The 18,924-nt window shown below is 42.8% G+C and overlaps 1 protein-coding gene across 1 annotated transcript; it reads left to right on the top strand.

Annotated features, from left to right (window-relative positions):
• The first annotated feature begins 1,464 nt into the window (after positions 1-1,464).
• On the top strand, positions 1,465-14,512 carry cdk12 (cyclin-dependent kinase 12). The gene is made up of 14 exons (XM_037090218.1): positions 1,465-3,454; positions 4,777-5,457; positions 5,767-5,946; positions 6,042-6,181; positions 6,302-6,472; positions 6,846-7,035; positions 8,289-8,345; positions 8,600-8,701; positions 9,638-9,715; positions 9,836-9,952; positions 10,041-10,172; positions 10,467-10,690; positions 10,793-11,215; positions 12,820-14,512. Exons 1-14 carry the CDS (start codon positions 2,280-2,282, stop codon positions 13,236-13,238), a joined length of 4,089 nt encoding a protein of 1,362 aa, XP_036946113.1. The 5' UTR covers positions 1,465-2,279; the 3' UTR covers positions 13,239-14,512.
• The last annotated feature ends 4,412 nt before the right edge of the window (positions 14,513-18,924 follow it).

The raw sequence follows: 18,924 nt of genomic DNA, 5'->3' as shown, positions 1-18,924 counted from the left end.
TGAGTCTAGATAAAATCTTCACTTCCCCTTTATATCCTAACTGAAATAACACATATCCTCTACTGTCTTAGCAGCATGTCTATTGAGTTGTCGCCCCTTGAAGGCCCTGTCATTCAAATGTTGGCCAAACTGCTCATAATTATTACAGTAAAATTCATGTAACATAACAGCAGCACAAGTGGAGGCGATCCCCCTTTACTACACGTGAACAAATTAAATGCGTGTTAACTGTATTGTCTGGCATTTAAAATGCTCAAACATATGTTTTAACTTTCTTAGTGCTGTAGGAAACGCCACTTCCTTGATTTCCGTTGACCACGCCCCGGTTAGGCAGTGGATCCAATCAGAATCCAGGACAGCGGCTCGTCATACTGCGTAATCATATGGGAACACGCTTGACAGAAATCAGTTGATTGTATTGAATATAAATTCATCGTCGCCTGGAGTGTGGTAATTAAATGCAATGTATGTTGTTTTTTTTTTTCCTGTATTCACTGGATTCAACCGACACGTCTCATTGAAATCCATCAAAACAGCCAACAAAACAGTTAAAACAGTTTATTTATTTGCCTTCTATGATCTTAAAAATCAATTTTCCAATTCCAATCAATTTTTTTTTTCGCTGGTGAATCCAGTGCACCAGTGATACATACACCTCATATCTTTATGGCTGGCTGTTGTATATTCATTGTTCAACTAATACATTTTTGTTCGTGAAAAAAAGTTATGAATTTAATATTACATTTTTTTAAATCTTAATGTCAAGTCTGACTTAAACCTCCTGACTTGTGTCTCAATATTTGATACCAGCGGAAAGAGACATTTTTGTCACATAAAAGTAGCCTCTATATACAGCCCGACTAAGGTGCTATAGGATGCCAGGATACAAATGGATATGTGGGCCCCTATTAAACCAACACTCCTCCTATCCTGCTACCTGCATTAATATTAGCTGGCCCCAGTTTTGCTGTGGCATAATTGTATCAATCCCATAATTTGGGAACATGCAATGTGATCAAATAGGTCATATTTAGACACAGCTATCAAACTGAAGTATTTAAGCAGTTCTGCTGTAAAAGCCCAGTTAGTACTGTGCTTTTGAGTTGCATATTTCGAAATAAATGTCAATTTAATTAGCCACATGACACACAGCAAACATGGGGCCTTCAAGGCCCTGAGGCAGTTGGCCACTTTGCCTGTTAGTGATCCAGCTTTGCGTCCTGGATGCTTGAAGTTAAAAATCCACCATGATCCCAAGACTTCCATATTTTGTCAGACGTACGGTCTGTGTTTTTACTGCTTTTAACAGTGTGACACTGCGATACCCGACGGGTTAAAACCAATATTTTTCCTTGTGCAGATTAATGCAGTTCTCTGATCAGTTTGCGTCCTGGCGCGCTACCACGAGTGCAGTAGGCGGGCTTTGTGTTGTGATAGGTTGTTGCTAAGATACGTCCAAGATTGACAGCGTTCCTGTTTCCGGTTCATTCGGCTGTGCGCAGTAGTTGCTAGTCACAGGAGCCACAATGGCGTTTGTAGTCTCCTTCAGATAGGGCTGTGGATGATATTAAATCCACTAGCATCGCCCTAAATATAGGCCTGGTTGATTCCCAGAGCCATTGATAATAAACTGGAACATCTACTGCACACGAAAATACTATGATTTCTAATCATCATTGACTTTATAGGGGATAAAACTTACATTAAAGGGAACATGTAAACAGTACCAACCGGGTCAAGTTTTCATTTTGTTCGAGAAACGAGCGTCTTTTAATGAAGGCATTTGCTTGTTTCTGAATGCTAAGACCGTAATTCTGTGGAATAAAAGCACCTTTACTTAACTTGGCACTGGACAAGGACACCTTTCACAAAGGGACTTTTTTCTTTTTCACGAGTCAGCTCGCTAGCCGCCGAGCATTAGCTAGCGGTGCTAGCTAAATTGAGACGGAGACGACACCACAATGCTCCGGTGTTTGGTTGGGACCTTTTTCATTAACTGACGAATTCAAAGTACATACTCTACAGCACTGGAAACCCAGCGTGGCATTTTTTCTGCTTTGACGAACTATGTTGGCGATCTCAATGGAATGAATTGGCTCTGAGGAGGACTGGACGTGAGCGGCCTGGTGTGTTTATTTTGTGTATTTTCCTAACGTTACTCTGTTTCTGCTTAGTAACATTTTGCTCTGGCATTTGGAGTAGCTACTGTTTTCCTGTGAATGAATTGCCTGGACCTCCGAGGCCCAGCCGCAGGAGAGGTACCGACGCCGGCGTGAGGGATGCCTGGGTCGGACCGACACCATGGGACCAAGAGGAAGCCGGAATCTAGCAACAGTGGTATGCCACACCAGACCCAGGCCCCGAGTCATACCTCTGCGGGAGACAAGACGAGCAAAGACGGTAAAGTGCAGTTAAAATCTTCAATGTCCTCTTCGTCTTCTAAGCGTAAACGGCATAAATCAACCAAACATAATCGAGAATCCTCGGCGGCACTGGGCCCCGAATATTTTACCCTCGGCGATTCGGCGCCACCTGGTGTAAACACGGTGAAGCCTCTGGTGGAGTACGATGATATCAGCTCGGACTCGGACACTTTCTCCGACCCACCGTCCTCCAGGCCCTCAGAGAGGGGGGGTGGGGACCGACTGGAGCCATCACCAGACTACGACAGGGACGATATCGACAGAGAGGCCGGCGGGAGAGAGAACAAGGGGCACAGGCACTCCCGCAAAAAGTCCAAGGACCCCAACAAAGTTAGAGACGCAGGGAATGGAGAACGTGGGTTCAAGAAGAAGAGCAGCAAAGACTGTGAGAAAGGGACGGCTGGAAAGAGCAAGGAGAAGGCTACCCCATCAGGCCAATCATCCAAGGTCCAGCCGGAGGCCGACCCTAAACGTGGGGAGCTTATGCTCTCCTCACAGGTACAGCCTGCAGCCAGTGTAGGTAGCACTACTTCCTCCACGTCTTCATCTCGCAGCAAGGAGAGCAGCCGCTCAGGGAAGTCTCGCAAAGACCGGCAGCAGCGGAGGGACGGCCGAGGTGAGTGCGGTCGCAGCTCCTCTCAAAGGAGCCGAACTGACAGGAGCCACCGCAGGTCCTCCAAGAGCCACAAGTCGAGCCCTAAAGGCAAGTCTTCAAGTAGAGGTAGCCCCCGCAGGAAAGGCACCAGCTCAACCCTCTCGCCCAGTCCCAGAAGAGGAGCTGGCAGCGAGAGTCCACAGGGCAGTGGGTGCGGGCAGCAGGGGGATGACAGCTACGCCAGGCGGAGGGCGGCCCAGCAGAGCCCCAGTCCCTATGGGGACATGTCTCGCCGCAGCAGACAGAGATCAGACAGCCCCTATGGTAGCAGACACAGGTCCTCCAGCTACGAGCGGGACAGCAGCCCTTACTCGAGGAGACGCTCCATCAGCCCCTATGGGAACCGCAGGTCCTCCAGCACCAGCCCTATGTCTCGGTGAGTCTAAGCCCCAACTCTTTTGGGGGATATGTTCTGTATAGCTTACACCCACAAACTGGCAGAGATAGTGTTGCATATCATATTAATTTAATCATGAAGCCAGCTGTGGTAGTTATTCTTGTGTGTCCTGACTGCATATCCCGATGTTTATGGTCCCTGTTTTAGTCTATTTGGCTATAATATTAAACAAACAAAATATACCTGTATTGACAGTTAAATAAGTTACACATGTTGAACTTGCAGAGCTCCTCTTCCAGTCAGCATAATATCCACTGTTAAAGGAAGAAGGTTGTAGGAGACAGGGTGTAGATGTTCTCCATCTTGAGTTTCCATTGCATAATAGAGAAAGGCCTGTGGCTGGGAAACTTAAAGCATCGGGGTTACCTTTAGTGATTGTATACTGCCCAACATTGGTTACCTTAAAGTGGGTCAGGCACAGCAGTCCTGGTTTGAGCCTGTTGTGTAGTTGGATACTTTTGCATGGTTGATTACATGTCAGTTGTACAAATGTAGATATAAGCCACTGTTCTCTTCAAAGGCAGATTAAAGGGAGCTTTAAAAAACCTGCCATGTGGTGGTGAAAGCCTATAACATGATTTTATAGTTGCCATAAGTTAAAATTTCATGTTTGTCATGCTAGACTGAAAGAATAGAAAGAAATGAACCTCATTCATTTAAAATACAACCCTGCAGTTGGAATATTAGTATATATTATATAACCTTGAAAAATCTGTGGAAATGTATTCAGAAATGTTTAAGTGATTAGGGTTTAATTGTCTGGCTATTCTAGCTGTGCTTGTATTTAAAATGAGGAAAACTGGGGCATCCATCTATGACTGGAAGGAAGTCAATGACAATGTAAACTAGTTGAGACAAGGAACAGGTTGTATCTAATCAAATCTAAAGTTTTAGATCAAATTTGTTCCTTAGTTTCAAGAGCAACAGTTGTTTCACTGCTGGTGTATGTATTTTTCTATATTAACTGCCATTTCATTTCAAATCAAAAGGCCCACATGGTTTTGTTTTCTTTCCACACTACTCAAAATGGATGCATATGGGCATGGATATGCAATAAAAGTCAAATTGAATGTTCCCAAAACACAAAATATAAATTCAGCTGTGTTACAGAATTAACAATCAAACACTAAAATGTCCCTAACAAATTTTGAGTAGTGTGATCAACGGCCATTTTCTTTTGTGATACATAAAGAGTTGTTTTTGCATACTTGTCTTTGTTTACCATGTTTTATTCTTTCTGGCATCAGGAAGAGGGAGCAGAATCTAAAATGTTCATAGCATTGTTTATCTGCTTTATTTAGACGCTCTGGCCGTTCCAGGAGTCGCTCCCCTCTGCACTACTCATCTTCTCGCCGCTCCTCCTCTCGTTCCCGTAACAAGAGGCATACTTCCTCTAGTGTAGCTGGGGGCAGCTCCCACAGCAGCCGGCCAGCTAGCCGCTCCCCTCCTTCCTCTCGCCTGCCACTTAACTCCAGCCTTGGAGCAGAGCTGACCCGAAGGAAGAAGGAACGCCAGGCTGCTGAGGCAGCTGCTCGTGCCAGTGGCGGTAATTCTCCTCCACCGGCCCGTAAATCTGCTGGTTCCTCTGCACGGCCCGCTAAAGCTGAGGCCCCACAGCCAGAAAGAGACTCTGCAGCAGTAGCAGAACCTCCACCCCCTCCACCTGTACTGTTACCCCAGGATGCTCCCAGTGGTGAAGATCAGGTTTCTGCACCTCTGCCTGCCTCTTCCATGTCTTCTCCGACACCACCTCCTCCTCAGCCCTCTCCTTCTGTGCCACCCGGTCCAGCCGCCCAGGTTCCACCGCCGCCACCTCAGGCAGAATTTGTTGTTCAGCCTCCTATACCCTCAAACACAACACATGCCAAGTCGCCAGCTCTGCTTCCTACGCGTAGCCCCGTCCGCCAGACCCCGCTTCACAAGACATCGACTCTGCCTCCCCTGCCTTTACCACCTGCACTGCTGGGAAATGCTCAGGACAGGTGAGGACCCTCAACAGGGATACACATTGATAGTATATGTCACATTGCACATTATTGTAAATGCATGTTCATGCACGTTTTACCAAAAAAGATATTGATATTGAAAAGCACCTGAAGACTTTTATCATAGTTTATCATATGTGCAATGCTCCTTAGACTCACGTTCTGTTTCCTATCCATAGATTTTTTTCCTGCATGGGGATCTGGGGTTAACAATCAAGTGAAATTTACACGTGTAATTCCTCTTACGTGTCTTTACTTTATTACAATTTTATCCAAAACACTTCTTTTTTTTATTTGCACCGTCAGTCCAAAGAAGTCCACCCCACCTCAGAGGTCATCTAGAAAAGAGAAGGAAATTCGCAGTCGGACATCGATTATTGACCTTCCTTTACCGCCCACCCTGACCGGAGTTGACTCTTCACCCCCGCAGTCCCCCATCCGCCAGGCTCCGTCGCCACCGCAGCCAGCCCTTAAGAAGAGACCAAAGTAAGTTTCTTTTTTTTTTAACTTGACCACTTCCAATATTCCTCCTCCTAATCCCACATTAATTCTAATCTTCTTTTATTTTTGATGGATTACAGGATTTGCTGTCCACGATATGGCGAGCGCAAACATAACCTGAGTGACTGGGGTAAACGCTGTGTAGATAAATTTGATATAATCGGCATCATAGGTGAAGGCACCTATGGCCAAGTGTACAAGGCTAAGGACAAAGACACAGGTATGAAAATGTCTCCTGGACTTGTGTCACTGTAGTTCTCACATGTGTTTTATGTTTAAATAAGCACAGACTGAATTTGTATTTTGACTGGTTCTCTAAATTCTTTCCTCAACTTCCCAGGTGAACTAGTGGCTCTGAAGAAAGTGCGTTTAGACAATGAAAAGGAGGGTTTCCCCATCACAGCCATTAGAGAGATCAAGATATTGCGGCAGCTCAAACACCGCAGTGTTGTCAATATGAAGGAGATTGTCACCGACAAGCAGGATGCGTTAGACTTTAAAAAGGACAAAGGTAAGAGGTTTTGAAATGATCTTGACTTGGTAATAGAAAATAATTGTAAGCAATGGAGCAGAACAATGTTGCTCCACTGCTGTCTGTCTTAAACTTTCTAAGCAGAAAGATACTTTGCACATCTGTTACATAAAACAGGTGCGTAGGAGTATTTTCACTCTCAGCTAGTAAATTGTTTATTTAGCTTGACCACTCACAAGATGGCCCCTCTTTTCAAACAAACTATTTGCCTGATGAAGGTCTAGTACAGAAGCATCACAAGTTAATGTGTTATTGCAAGTGTAAATTTTCTGACACGTTTTACTTCAGGCTATAAACAGTGACACATGGGATTGTCATCCATCAGCTGATTCCATGTTTCCTCTGTTGTTAGGTGCTTTTTACCTGGTGTTTGAATACATGGACCATGACTTGATGGGCCTGCTGGAGTCAGGCCTGGTCCAGTTCTCCCATGAGCACATTCGCAGCTTCATGCGCCAGCTGATGGAGGGTCTGGACTACTGCCATAAGAACAACTTCCTTCATAGAGATATCAAATGCTCCAACATACTGCTCAACAACAGGTACGCCGTACCAGTTGTTATAGGTGAATTCTGATGTTTTGTTGATGTGTTTGTTTATTTTAACACTTCTGATCCACTTGGACAAATTCACATGAACATCACCAGCTATAATGCAGCATTATTCACATCAACAACTTGGAACACCACTGCAGATGGTTTAAATGCAGCTGTAGTCTCTAAATACTGTAAACTCAAGACCCAAAGCAGTCAAAAGCTAACTTTAATGATGGCAAGGCAAGTGTTTTTTTCGAGGTGCATCAGCAGCAATGCTAATTACTTTGCTACTAATTTTATTGGGTGCTTCAAATAAGAGCAATGGAGGAGTAAAAGCAACTTCTCACAGATGGTTGCTCAGTATAATTCTACATTTCAGTCTACAAACACTATTGGATGCAAGGGAAACTGAGTAATGACTTGGATGCTGATAGAAATGAGCTAAAATTGTGGATTTTGCTGTGCGAAGGAGAATTTTGAGCCATGCTGTAGTTTACTCTCACGCACTGCCCGGCTACTGTACAACTGGCTGTAAATAGACACATGAAGTTTGGACTTTAGTTACCCCATCTGTCCTGACAATTGCTGAGTTTTACCAATCACTTCATTGATCTGGCTTTTACGATGTCAAAGTGCAGTGTGCATTTTTGTTAGTTTACAATGTTGGTGAACTTAGCTTGTATCAGTATTTCTGAACCAGACATAAAAGAAACAATGCATTTGGATGTACCCAGTCCCCTAGTTTCGTAATTTGATGTTGTTCAGATGAAAACTAGTTATGACTTAGCACAGGCAGACAAATAGCCACAGCCCATACTATAGTTCTCATGAAGTAGTAGGTCTTGATAGAGCATGAAGGGACGCAACTTTTACTACTTAATTAAATGAAATTAAGATAATTAAATCTGTTTATTCTCCTAATTAATCAATTAGTTGTTTTGGTCTTTAAAATATCAATAAATGGTGAGAAATGTTTGTTTGTGTTTTTAAAAGCCCAAGTTGATGACCTCAAAGGTCTTATTTTGTCACTACCCTCAGACACTCATGGAAGAGAAAAGAAACTGGAAAATATTATTTTTTAACAAGCTGGAATCATGGAGTTGTTACTTTTTCTTCTTAAAGAATAAGCCAAAATGATTGTCAAAATATTTAGCGATTTAAAAGTCAGCAACAAATTATTCCTTGCACCTCAAATGCTTACTCATGCCTGGTAGTTTTGCTCCTAATCTTGGATGTTTGTTGTCTGTTTCTTCCTACAGAGGTCAGATCAAACTGGCTGACTTTGGTTTGGCCCGGCTTTACAATTCAGAGGAAAGGTAAGACGAGAGTGTTTGTCATCAACACACATTATATATGTTTATGATTGTTGACGTAGTAATTAAACTTAACCATGAGTATGGATATTCCTCTTCAATTACAATGACCCCACACTAGATGGCAGTGTCCATCACATTGTTGTCCTGCAGAGAGATCCCACTTAGTGAAAGCTGAAGGCTTGGACACTTGGGGGCGTAGATGCTCTATGAATCTCTATCAGGCCTCACCATACTCTGTATTTCTTCACCCCCAGTCGGCCGTACACTAACAAAGTAATCACACTATGGTACCGCCCCCCTGAACTCCTGCTGGGAGAGGAGAGATACTCTCCAGCCATTGATGTATGGAGCTGTGGGTGAGTATAACACTGTCAGAGTTGCACCTTTAGCTATTCCTACTCATTTCCTCATTTACATACCCTCTCAGGCATTCTATGATTTTGTCATGTAGACTAGGTGTCAAGAATTCATGTAAATCTGGACTGCTGGTTTTTTCTTTCCTTAGATGGGAATATTTGCTTTAACAATACGTGTTTTTTGGAAATCTTACATTTTCATCCTTACATCACTTAATAAATCTATGAATAAAGAATTTGAAAACATCAGAACTTCTATATCTGTGTTTTAAAATTAGATTTAAAAGTGCTATTTGACAGAGTGCATGTCTTTCTTACTCTGTAACCTCTCTGAAGCTAATAGCTGCCGTTCCACCACTCCATCTTAATTTACACAAACATTTTAAACAGTTTCATGTACCTATCTTTAATTTATTTCCCTCAAAATGACTCAAAATTCTGACATCACAAATCTTTAAACCTACCAATTAGCCCTAACCTTCTTTTACTTTATACCTGCACTCACCTAAATGTAGATTAACCTAACTCACACCAATAACCATATTCTTACATAAAACCTGCAAATGTGTCTCCAAGATTATCAGCAGACTGGATGTTTGCAGCACTGAGTCTGTTATATTTGAATCCTGAAGCACCAAGAGACCAGTTCAGCTCAGTCAGGCGTGAGATACTCAATGTTCTTTTATAAATGTGTGCTATGCCACCAAATGTGAACCTGGTTTATTGTAGAAGATTGTCAATAATTTTCCACATAGCTTCCTCCCTTTTCATATTCAGATCCCTTCTTTTTCTCCAACTTGTGTCAGAATCAGAGAAAACATATTTTTAATGTGTGTGTGTGTTATAAATGTATCCTGTAAAAATAGTTGCATTTATTGATCACAGTTATAATCCTGTCTGACAGAGATTTTCTCTGACTATTTTGTCATGGCTCAGGTGTATTTTGGGAGAGCTCTTTACCAAGAGGCCTATATTCCAGGCTAACCAGGAGCTTCTACAGTTGGAGCTTATCAGGTAGACTGCCCTTTCCTAAACACAGCACCTCATGTAATAACCACTGCTACAACCTTTACACCCCATTTCAGTTTTTTCATGACTGAACCCATCTTTGCCTCCCTCTGTCATTTCCTTCAGCCGTCTGTGTGGGAGTCCTTGTCCTGCAGTCTGGCCTGATGTCATTAAACTTCCTCTCTTCAACTCCATGAAACCCAAGAAGCAGTACAGACGTCGGCTGCGGGAAGAATTTGCTGTGTAAGTAGTCATGTTGCACTTATTCCAGAGTAGCTGTGCTCAACCCTTAGTCCTCTCTTACCGTTGAATCCTCTCTCCTTCTGCGCAGTTTACCTGCTCCTGCTCTGGACTTGCTGGACAGAATGCTGACCCTCGATCCTGCACGACGCTGTACTGCTGAGCACGCTCTCAACAGTGACTTCCTGTGTGACGTCGAGCCCAGCAGGATGCAGCCGCCAGAGTCAGTAGCCGAATGGCCTCTGCTTGCACCCTTCATCTATAATAGTACTAGTTATCAATCTCTTATTGGACGGTGGAAAAAATATTTAATGCTGTTTTGTAATGCTCATAGATCTTAATTGTGAAAAAGGTCCAGTGTTTGGCATTAAGGTTCTGAAATTTAACGAAATATTCATAAGTGTTTTGTTAGTGTATAATCTTCTGAAACATACAATTGTTCTGTTTAACTTCTGTTTAATTATAAATGTGTAATTCATGGTTGTGCTATAATTATCACTGCCCTCTGCCTCTCCAGTCTTCCTCACCACCAGGACTGCCATGAGCTGTGGAGTAAAAAGAGGCGGCGAGCACGTCAGAGTGGGGTGCCCGAGGATGTGCCTGTTCCAAAAGTGCCCCGTAAGGAAGTGACAGGGACCTCAAGTGGAGAGAACAGCCGGCCCCAAACCAGCCCAGCTGGAGCCCCACCTCCTCCACCAGGAAAACCGCCTTCCACAGCCAACTTAGAGCGTGAGTTGTCAGGTAACAGCTGCCTCACACAAGCACTGGAGCAGAAACAAACATGAACATAAGGAGTGTTGTGTGTAAAATGTTTAAATATTGTGTTTGAATGTGTGTGTTCAGGCCTGGGAGTTGCTGCAGAACAGTTGAACCAGGCAGAGTTGGCGGTGCTGCTGAACCTCCTCCAAGGACAGACGGACCTCAGCCTTCCCCAGGTTGCCCAGCTCCTCAACCTCTCCAACCCAGAGACTCTCAGCCAGTCGTTGTCTGCCCTCAGTGAGGCCTCTGACCACCAGGGGGCTTCAGACGACCAGGCCCAGTCCGCTCCCAGGTCTCAGCCCCCAGAGCCGCCTCCTGAACCCCAGGAACTCTCACCGACACCTGGAGAGCCGCCACTTAGCCAGGAAGACCAGGCCAACCTGCTGGCTCTCATTTTAGGCCACATCATGAAGCCCCAAACTGAGGAGCAAGGCGATGAGAGCAATGGCGTCCAATCAGAGGAGGCACTCACACGCGATTCGTCCGCCTCTACTACTGATCGCAAGGGCAAGTCCGGATTTAGTCTCTAGAGGGTGGAAAAAAGGGTGAACTAGGTTCAGGTGGAAATCGCTGGGGACTGCTAGAATGAAGAGAGCAGGGCAGAGAACAAATGGATGCTGACTGAGTTTTGGTACTCAAAATTCCTGTATACTCAATTTAATTAAACTTTAGACTGCCTGATAAAATCAACAAAATTATCAAATTAAATAAATTAGACTATTAGATGTATCATGCGTCTCCCTCCCCTTCCTCTATCCCTGACATTCCTTAAACAAACACTCACCAGCCCCCTCCTGGAAAATGCACAAGCAAAACCCAACAAAATGTCTCCTGAGCATTCTTCGTCATGTGACTCTGGTAACCACCAGGCAAAGGTTTGTTGCACGTGGACATCTCTCACTGGTGTACTCAATAAACCAGAAGGAAGTGTAGTATTTTTCATTTCAGTTCAAGAAAAAGGTTCACACTGTATTCCCTTCCACGTTTCTCCCTCTGCCTTGTTTCTTTCTCACAGTCTTTGTTTCTGTATCTGTCTCATCTCCACATATGTTTTTTCTTCCTCACTTCATTTTTCATTTTAAAGCAGGTGTCATGGATTCTTCACAGCAAGTGATGTTGCTTTAAACAGTCTGTAATGTCAGCCTTTTTATGAAGAAAGTCTAATAAATTATCAAGTGAAAATAAATGTTTTGAATCTTTAGACCTCACCTGCATGTGTTTCTTTTAAGTTTGGTTTGTCACACATTTCTTTTTGATTTTAACTGTTCACACTGACTCGGATATTAGTCTAAAAATGTGATTAGCAAGTTGAATAAAACGGTTCACAATGCTGCTGACGGTGATATGCTAATAGTCCTGTTTTCTTCTGGTTATTTCTTCAGTCAAGGCCCTTATTGCTGTAGAGTGGAAAACTAAAACAGTAACCTGGTTCAGTAGTCATGTCCTGACTATTTTAATTCTTAAAATTATCTTCAACAAGTCACCCTTTCTGTTCATCCAACTGTACGTGCCCTTTCCAAATGTTTTCTCACCCAGTTCCTGCATTTTTTTCCTTTTGTTGAAAGTGGTTGTTTGGAGGAAACACAAATACAGCTGCATCCATTTTGCACAAAATCATAGGATTATATTACATAAAGAATTGGTTTAAAAAGCAGTATTTGATACACATTGTTTACAGTGATGACAGTTCAGATAAAAACATTACCATTTACTGTACCTGAACAGGTGCATGATTGTAGATTTTTCACAGGGCAGAAATCTCTTTGTTTGAAGAAGTATTTGCTGTACCTTATCTGCAAAATAACCTTAGGTTAACAAAGTTAACTTAATTGCAACAATATTGACATATATGCTGATGTAATGATATGGAAATATACACGGTACCCTTAAGTGTTCTGCCTCCCTCTTGTGGTGAAGGTAGGGATGTTAACATTGTGTAATTCCATGTCAGGCCCACGAGACGAGCACTTTCTGTAATCACACATTAGATGCACAGTAGAAGATGACAAATAAGATTACGGTTTATTATAGTCAGTCACATGTTTAACATTATATTCCAAATATGCCTTGTAAGCTAACATTTTGTCCTCCTTCCTGTCTTTCCCCCTCAGATGGTGTAGCGTCAAAAAGAAAACAACTTGGGGACAAACAGGTGCCCCCATCTGGTGAGCAGCGTCCACCCTCTCCACCGGGACCACCTCCTTCAGCTCTCCTCCTAGGAAACGCCCAGCAGGCCGGGTCTGAAACCCAACCCAACCAGGACATTAGCCCTGCCGTGGCAGCCGCCTTGCTCCAGCTCATCTCTCAGCAGGACTCGGAAACTGGGGCCCCTCAGCGCAGCAAGAACCCCTCTCCTGCTGTGGATGCTCCTGCCCGAGGACAGCCCCCTCCACCTTGGGTTGCAGACTCCCCACCTAAACCCTCAGCTGCTGCTGAGGCCCCAGCAGGACTGGTGACTGCTGCCTCCACCACTGCAGCACAGTTCCCGAAGGATCAGGACCTCCGCTTTTCCCACGGAGCTGCCCGCTGACCCCCAATCCCCAGAGACAGACCTAGGTATCGTGGGGTGGCTCAACCTTCCTGGCCTGAAGGGAGAGGTAGAGGAAGAAAGCAGAGGAACACCTGCAGATTAGGACTCACTGGACCATGAGCAGGTAGCTAAAGATGAATCAAAGAGATTGAAAATGAATGTCTGAAAGAAAGAGATTAAGGGCCTTTTCAGGTCATGAACATCACTATCCACTGAACAAGCTGTCGTGTCCTCCTGGATGGAGTGTTTGGACCTTTGACAGTCCAGTTAGGGACGGTCACCACCTGCAATCCCTTGCTCCTTCCTGTTGATTGAAGGTCCTGACTTGAATGAAGTTTAGCTCCCAAATTGAGTGCCAGCAACTGAAGCTCAATTTAGAAAGCTGCTGTGATCTCTTCTTTCCAAAACAAACGATTGTCATGTCCACTGCAGTGCCCACTTCTAATTATCAGTGTTTTGGAGAATGATGTCCTCCACTCTGTCATGGAGAGGAGGTGGAAGATTACCTGAATTTAATATTTTGTGTGTGGGTATATTTGAGGCAATGAGTTCACTGATAAGAACACTACAGGATCGTTAGTTTCTTATTAAACCTTCCATGCTGGTTAGTCCCCCCTGTTTTCAGCCTTGTGCCTCTTTTGTGACTCCAGCGACCCCTGAATGATCTTGTGGGTTAAGTTTTTGTTTTGGATTACACCTACAACAGTGTACATCTGATGGACTGAATTTTCTTAATTTCACCCAAAGGCTGTTCCATATTCTGTCTGTCAGCCCAACGGAACTGCGATGTGCTATCGACCCACACGAAGGTTTTCCTTCCTTTACATAAAGCAAATCTCTGTGTCGTAACAAGCCTAAGGCTGTATTGCTCACTTTCCTGTCTCAAATATGGATTAACACTACGTTATGATCAACTGCTCCATAATCCCCATGCTATTCTGCTAGTTCAATATAAGGCTCAAACATATACACAATCTGATACTGACTTTTCTGGCTTTTTCTGGTGGGCTCTCAAAGCCTCGTCTAACGTCTTCGCCTCCCTGCTAACTCGTGCAACAAGAGCTTTTTCTTTGTTTTTGGTGCAGTTATTTTCTACATAAAGAAAATGATACACGCTTGAAAAAAAAAATATGGTCCATGGTTCTGTTTCCATTTTTTGCTTTGGGAAAGGGAGAGGAGAAAATGGTTTAATGTGTCTGTAAAAAGGAAAAAAAATATTTTGTAATATGTGTTTTTCTTGGTTCAGTTTATTAAAGGAAGTTATGCGACCAGTTGATTTGTCTCTCCTGGCATTTCTGGTTGTTTCATGGTGGTCGCCACTAGATGGTAGGCATTCACTCAAACTGCAGGAAGTCCTCACAGTTGGGCTAGACAGAGCTGGATTGAAGTTGAGAAGTGCAGAATGGGCTCAATTACAGTGAGTTTCTAGGGTCTCATATCGCTGTTATGATCTGAAAACTCCTGTTAACTCAGTTTAAATTTACTTAGAAAGATATCAAGCAAGGGAAGTCGGTGATCAACCAAGGACACAAGTAAAATGGCAGAAATGGAATTAAAAGCGCCCCCAAATTACAATCTGGAATAAAATAGACCAAGATGAAAAAAAAAAACCTCAAGCTAAACATAATATGCAGAACTATATTTTAAATATGGAAAAGACTTTAAAAGGTTAAACAGTTTGGAGTGTTTGCTGTTTTTCAGCTCTGTTGTTTAATCCTTTTGATGTATCCAAAGTAGAACTATAATGATTAATTGATCAGTTGTCTGTTAAACTGTTATGTTACTCACTATTTTGATAATCGGTTTGGCAGTTTTTAAAGACAAAAAAGGTCCAGATTCTCAGATTCCTGCTGCTTAAATGTAAACATTTTCCAGTTTTTTTTTTTATTCCTATGTAATAGTAAACGGAATATCTTCGAGTTGTGGCCAAAACAAGACAAATGAGGACATCTTGGGCTTTGGTAAATTTTTCACCATGTTCTGGCATTTTCTGACCAAACAAACAACTGATTAAATTAGAAAATAACCAACATATTAATCCACAATGAAAATAAATGTTAGCTGCAGCCATAATCCAAAATGTTTTTCATTATTTAATAATTCATCATCGTTATATTAGGGGTGCACAATTTGTACTTTTTCAGCTGATACAGGTGACGGATAATTACCATCTTCTCATTGCATGTACCGATAAGCTGACCAATAATTTAATGTTTTTACAAAAAAAAAAAAACATTTTGTTAACTTGTAAACTGATGCATACCTGAGGGCGAGGAAGGTTCAGATGTAGTGGATGATTTAAAATTGTTTGGCTCTCTAATCTACGCTGTGTCCACTGCCTGGCTCAACCCAGATGCTGCAGTTTGATGTCGAGAGCACAGCAACATTTTGCTGCACTTCTTCTTCGTTTATTGACAAAATGCAAACTGATTGTAGAGGAGCATGCTGTCCCTCATATATTGAAACACATCAATGCCTTACCTTTGATATTTTAACTGATGCCAACAATATGAATTTCCCAATATTAGTGGATATTTATCGTGCATCACTAGTCAATATGTGTCTCCTTTAACAGTCATGATCACAGTTGTAGTTACACAGTAAAAAACATTAGATACCAGTGTTGAGTCCAGTTTAATTTTCACTGACTCACAATAGATTTTATATAATTAATTGCCTATATGTGATATGAGTTTGACCCAGACAGACATTTATGTGAAGTGCTCCCTTATGTACCATTCTTATTTATGTGTTGATTCCTTTACCACTTGGGTTGATCTCTTTATGAAGATCTTGACAGGCAGACAAGGATCATAAACTGCAGATTGGCAAAGGCAGAAGCCTGCGAGGTTCACGCAGACTGGCTGTGTGTGCTTGGACGTGTGTGTGTGTGTGTGTGTGTGTGTGTGTGTGTGTGTGTGTGTGTGTGTTAGGCTTGGCCTCATGCATACCCAGACCAGTTCCTCACTTGGCAGGCTTACAGAGCCGCTTACCCCTCTGGCCCACCAAGCAGCTGAGCCCTCTGGGTGAGAGATCCTTTCAGAGTGGAGGCAGTGGGAGGCTCACCTGCCCTCTAGCACAGGCCCAGTGTGAGTGAGATGAGACAGTGCCGTGTGTGTGTATGAGGGTGTGTACGTGTATGTTTCTGTCTGATGCGTTCGCCCATCGGGACTCCAAATAATAGTGAATGTGCCCACAGGGAGTTTCCACAGGAGAAGTAGTAGGCAATGCCAGTGCCAAGTCACAGAGACTAGACGAATAAATCAGGACTGAAGAGAGGGAGGTGCACGAGGCTGTGCCATCAATCAGAAAGGCACCTTATGGGGAATGCCCATAAATGTGCCATGCTGCCAGTCTGAAGCACGTACTCGGCATGGCAGAGACAGGCGATGGCGGCATTCAAAATGGAGCCTCCATTTTGGATGCCGCCGCTTCACTGTCAGCTACAGTGATTTTGGTGGACTTCCAGACAAATAGTGCATTGATTGACAGCCAATTTCAGTCAATTCATACCAAATTTTATTAATGCAATTGTATTTTTTGCATCACGGCTTGCTCCAATTCTCTCAGTCCCCGTGCAAGCTGTTTGTCAAAAGCACAAATTTGGAATCTGCATCAAACTTTAGTATAATCTCAGCAGTTAGATATTCTTTATCCACCGTGCGAAATCTGGCAACCTTGAACAAACAGCAGCTCCTTCTAAATGAATGTAAAATGACGAACCCAGATCTCGCATCACATGTGTGCCAAGAACCCTGTCAGACTACAAAGAGCACTTAGGGATGTGTTTCCCTCTGCTCAAATGCACACCAGCCACTAGAAAAAAATGCTGATGAAATTTTGGCAAAGGAAATATTTCTAATGCATCATCCAAAATTTCAGCAGTCGATCATATCATACAATTGCTTTGTTGTAGAAAGCCCGGATTAAGTCACCTTTCAGATGCTTGCTTTCAAGCTTGAACTTTCTTCACCACAAAGTTGATTATCATTTTTAGCTAGCCACTACAAACACTGCATTTAAAAAGCTAGCAAATCAGCCTGTCTGAACTGGTTCTACATTTTAATTTGGCAGCAAACTCAGTGAGGAAGCAAGAAAAAGAAGAAGAGGAAGAGGGCAACGCTGGGATGGAAGAGCCTCTGGAGGGAAAAAAAGTAAGCAATTCAGTATTTTGTGTTTGCTATTTTACACTTTCATACAGCATATAGAAAAGCATCCTGGCTGTGTTGGCACTCTGTTTTTCAAATTCAGATGAAGATTTATTAACTCGAGACCATGTTAACATTCAGAAGTGCACAGTTTGAGATGTGACCGACGCAGGCTTCTCCAGAAAAAATCATAACTTTGAATTTCTGCAGCTGAAGCACTCCATAAATGTGCTCATTTTTTTTATCGTCTTTTCTCGTTACTGTAATAAATCCCAGATTAAAATTTGAAGGTAAAAAACAGGAACTGCACCAGCATAAGTCTCTTAACTGACTCTAAAAAACAAGTATATTTCTCTTGTACTAAATAAGGGTATTCCACACACGTCTGTCTTTTTTCTTGTCTGTGTGTGTGTGTGTGTGTGCGCGCACATGAATTCTTGCATGCATTCGTGTGTGGTAGCTCCTTTGTGTGGTGTAAATCTGGGCCGCTGTTGTCTCTCTGTGCCCTGCTATGGTTTGATGTTGAGTTTGATGACTGAGGCTGTTTGATCAGTGACTATGTGTAAACTCAGCGAGGGGAGAAAGGGACTCCCACAGTCTCACATCTAAGACACGCGCACACACACATACGCACATACACACATGCACATACAGAGTGATGCGCAAAGAACAGCTACTATAAAGTATGAAGAAAATATGTAAAAATTGATATCGACTGCTTCAAAAAATGCTTGTTTTGAGCTTATAGTTGAGCAGCAGAATCTTTTATTTTTCAATTATGAATGCATCTTGGGTCGTGGGCGAATTGTGCTGTCTTCATCAGATCCGCTTCTTTGTCTTCTATCAAACAAAATTTAATACCAGTCATTTCGTTTATGGCCACATCTTTATTTATGTGATATTTCAAAAAAAAAGAAAAAATTGATTGACTTTATCCCGGCAGTGATATATATGCTTTAGTGCTGCAACAGCAATGCTTTATTGATGCCATAACACCATCTCCATTTCTTCTCAGTTTATAGTTTTGTGAGAAACTGCTGTCACACACACTCGTTACTTCTTTATCGCTCAACAGCAGCGAGACCAACCGAAGAGATTTTTTTTAGGAGGTTTTTGGGATCGGCCAGATGATCCAGATGTGTGTCGATTTTATGTACAGTCACTGGTGCCAGGTTATAAAACCATAATAATCTGGAATCACGTTCACCCCTTTGATATAAATTCCACCTACACTGAAGTATTTTTGTATGCTTTTATCTGCTCCATCAATAACTAATAATGGAAATAAGCTCAAAAAATGAAGGAGACGCTAGCTTTTTAAAAATCTGTCTCTGACCTTTTCACAGTGATATCGACTTCAGCCAAAGACACATCACCCTCTCTGCATGATGCTGCATTTCTGCGAACCAAAGTACTTTAGCAAGGTCTCAGCCCCTCATTACCAATTCAATTCAAAGAGCTTCATGGGCTAGGCAAGATCATTGTCTCAATGTGTGTGTGTGTGTGTGTGTGTGTGTGTGTGTGTGTGTGTGTGTGTG

Source organism: Acanthopagrus latus, chromosome 23 (genome assembly GCF_904848185.1).
Source record: "Acanthopagrus latus isolate v.2019 chromosome 23, fAcaLat1.1, whole genome shotgun sequence".
Taxonomy (NCBI): Eukaryota; Metazoa; Chordata; class Actinopteri; order Spariformes; family Sparidae; genus Acanthopagrus; species Acanthopagrus latus.
Note: the sequence above shows the minus strand (reverse complement) of the source record. Positions and strands in the feature narration are given on the sequence as shown.

What these genes read in the sequence shown, in the direction of transcription:
- cdk12 (XM_037090218.1), top strand. Translation starts at nt 2,280, where the DNA reads ATGCCTGGGTCGGACCGACACCATGGGACCAAGAGGAAGCCGGAATCT. An exon ending in CTTTACAATTCAGAGGAAAG is followed by an intron (nt 8,346 to 8,599) that starts GTAAGACGAGAG and finishes CTTCACCCCCAG; the next exon opens with TCGGCCGTACACTAACAAAG. An exon ending in CTACAGTTGGAGCTTATCAG is followed by an intron (nt 9,716 to 9,835) that starts GTAGACTGCCCT and finishes CATTTCCTTCAG; the next exon opens with CCGTCTGTGTGGGAGTCCTT.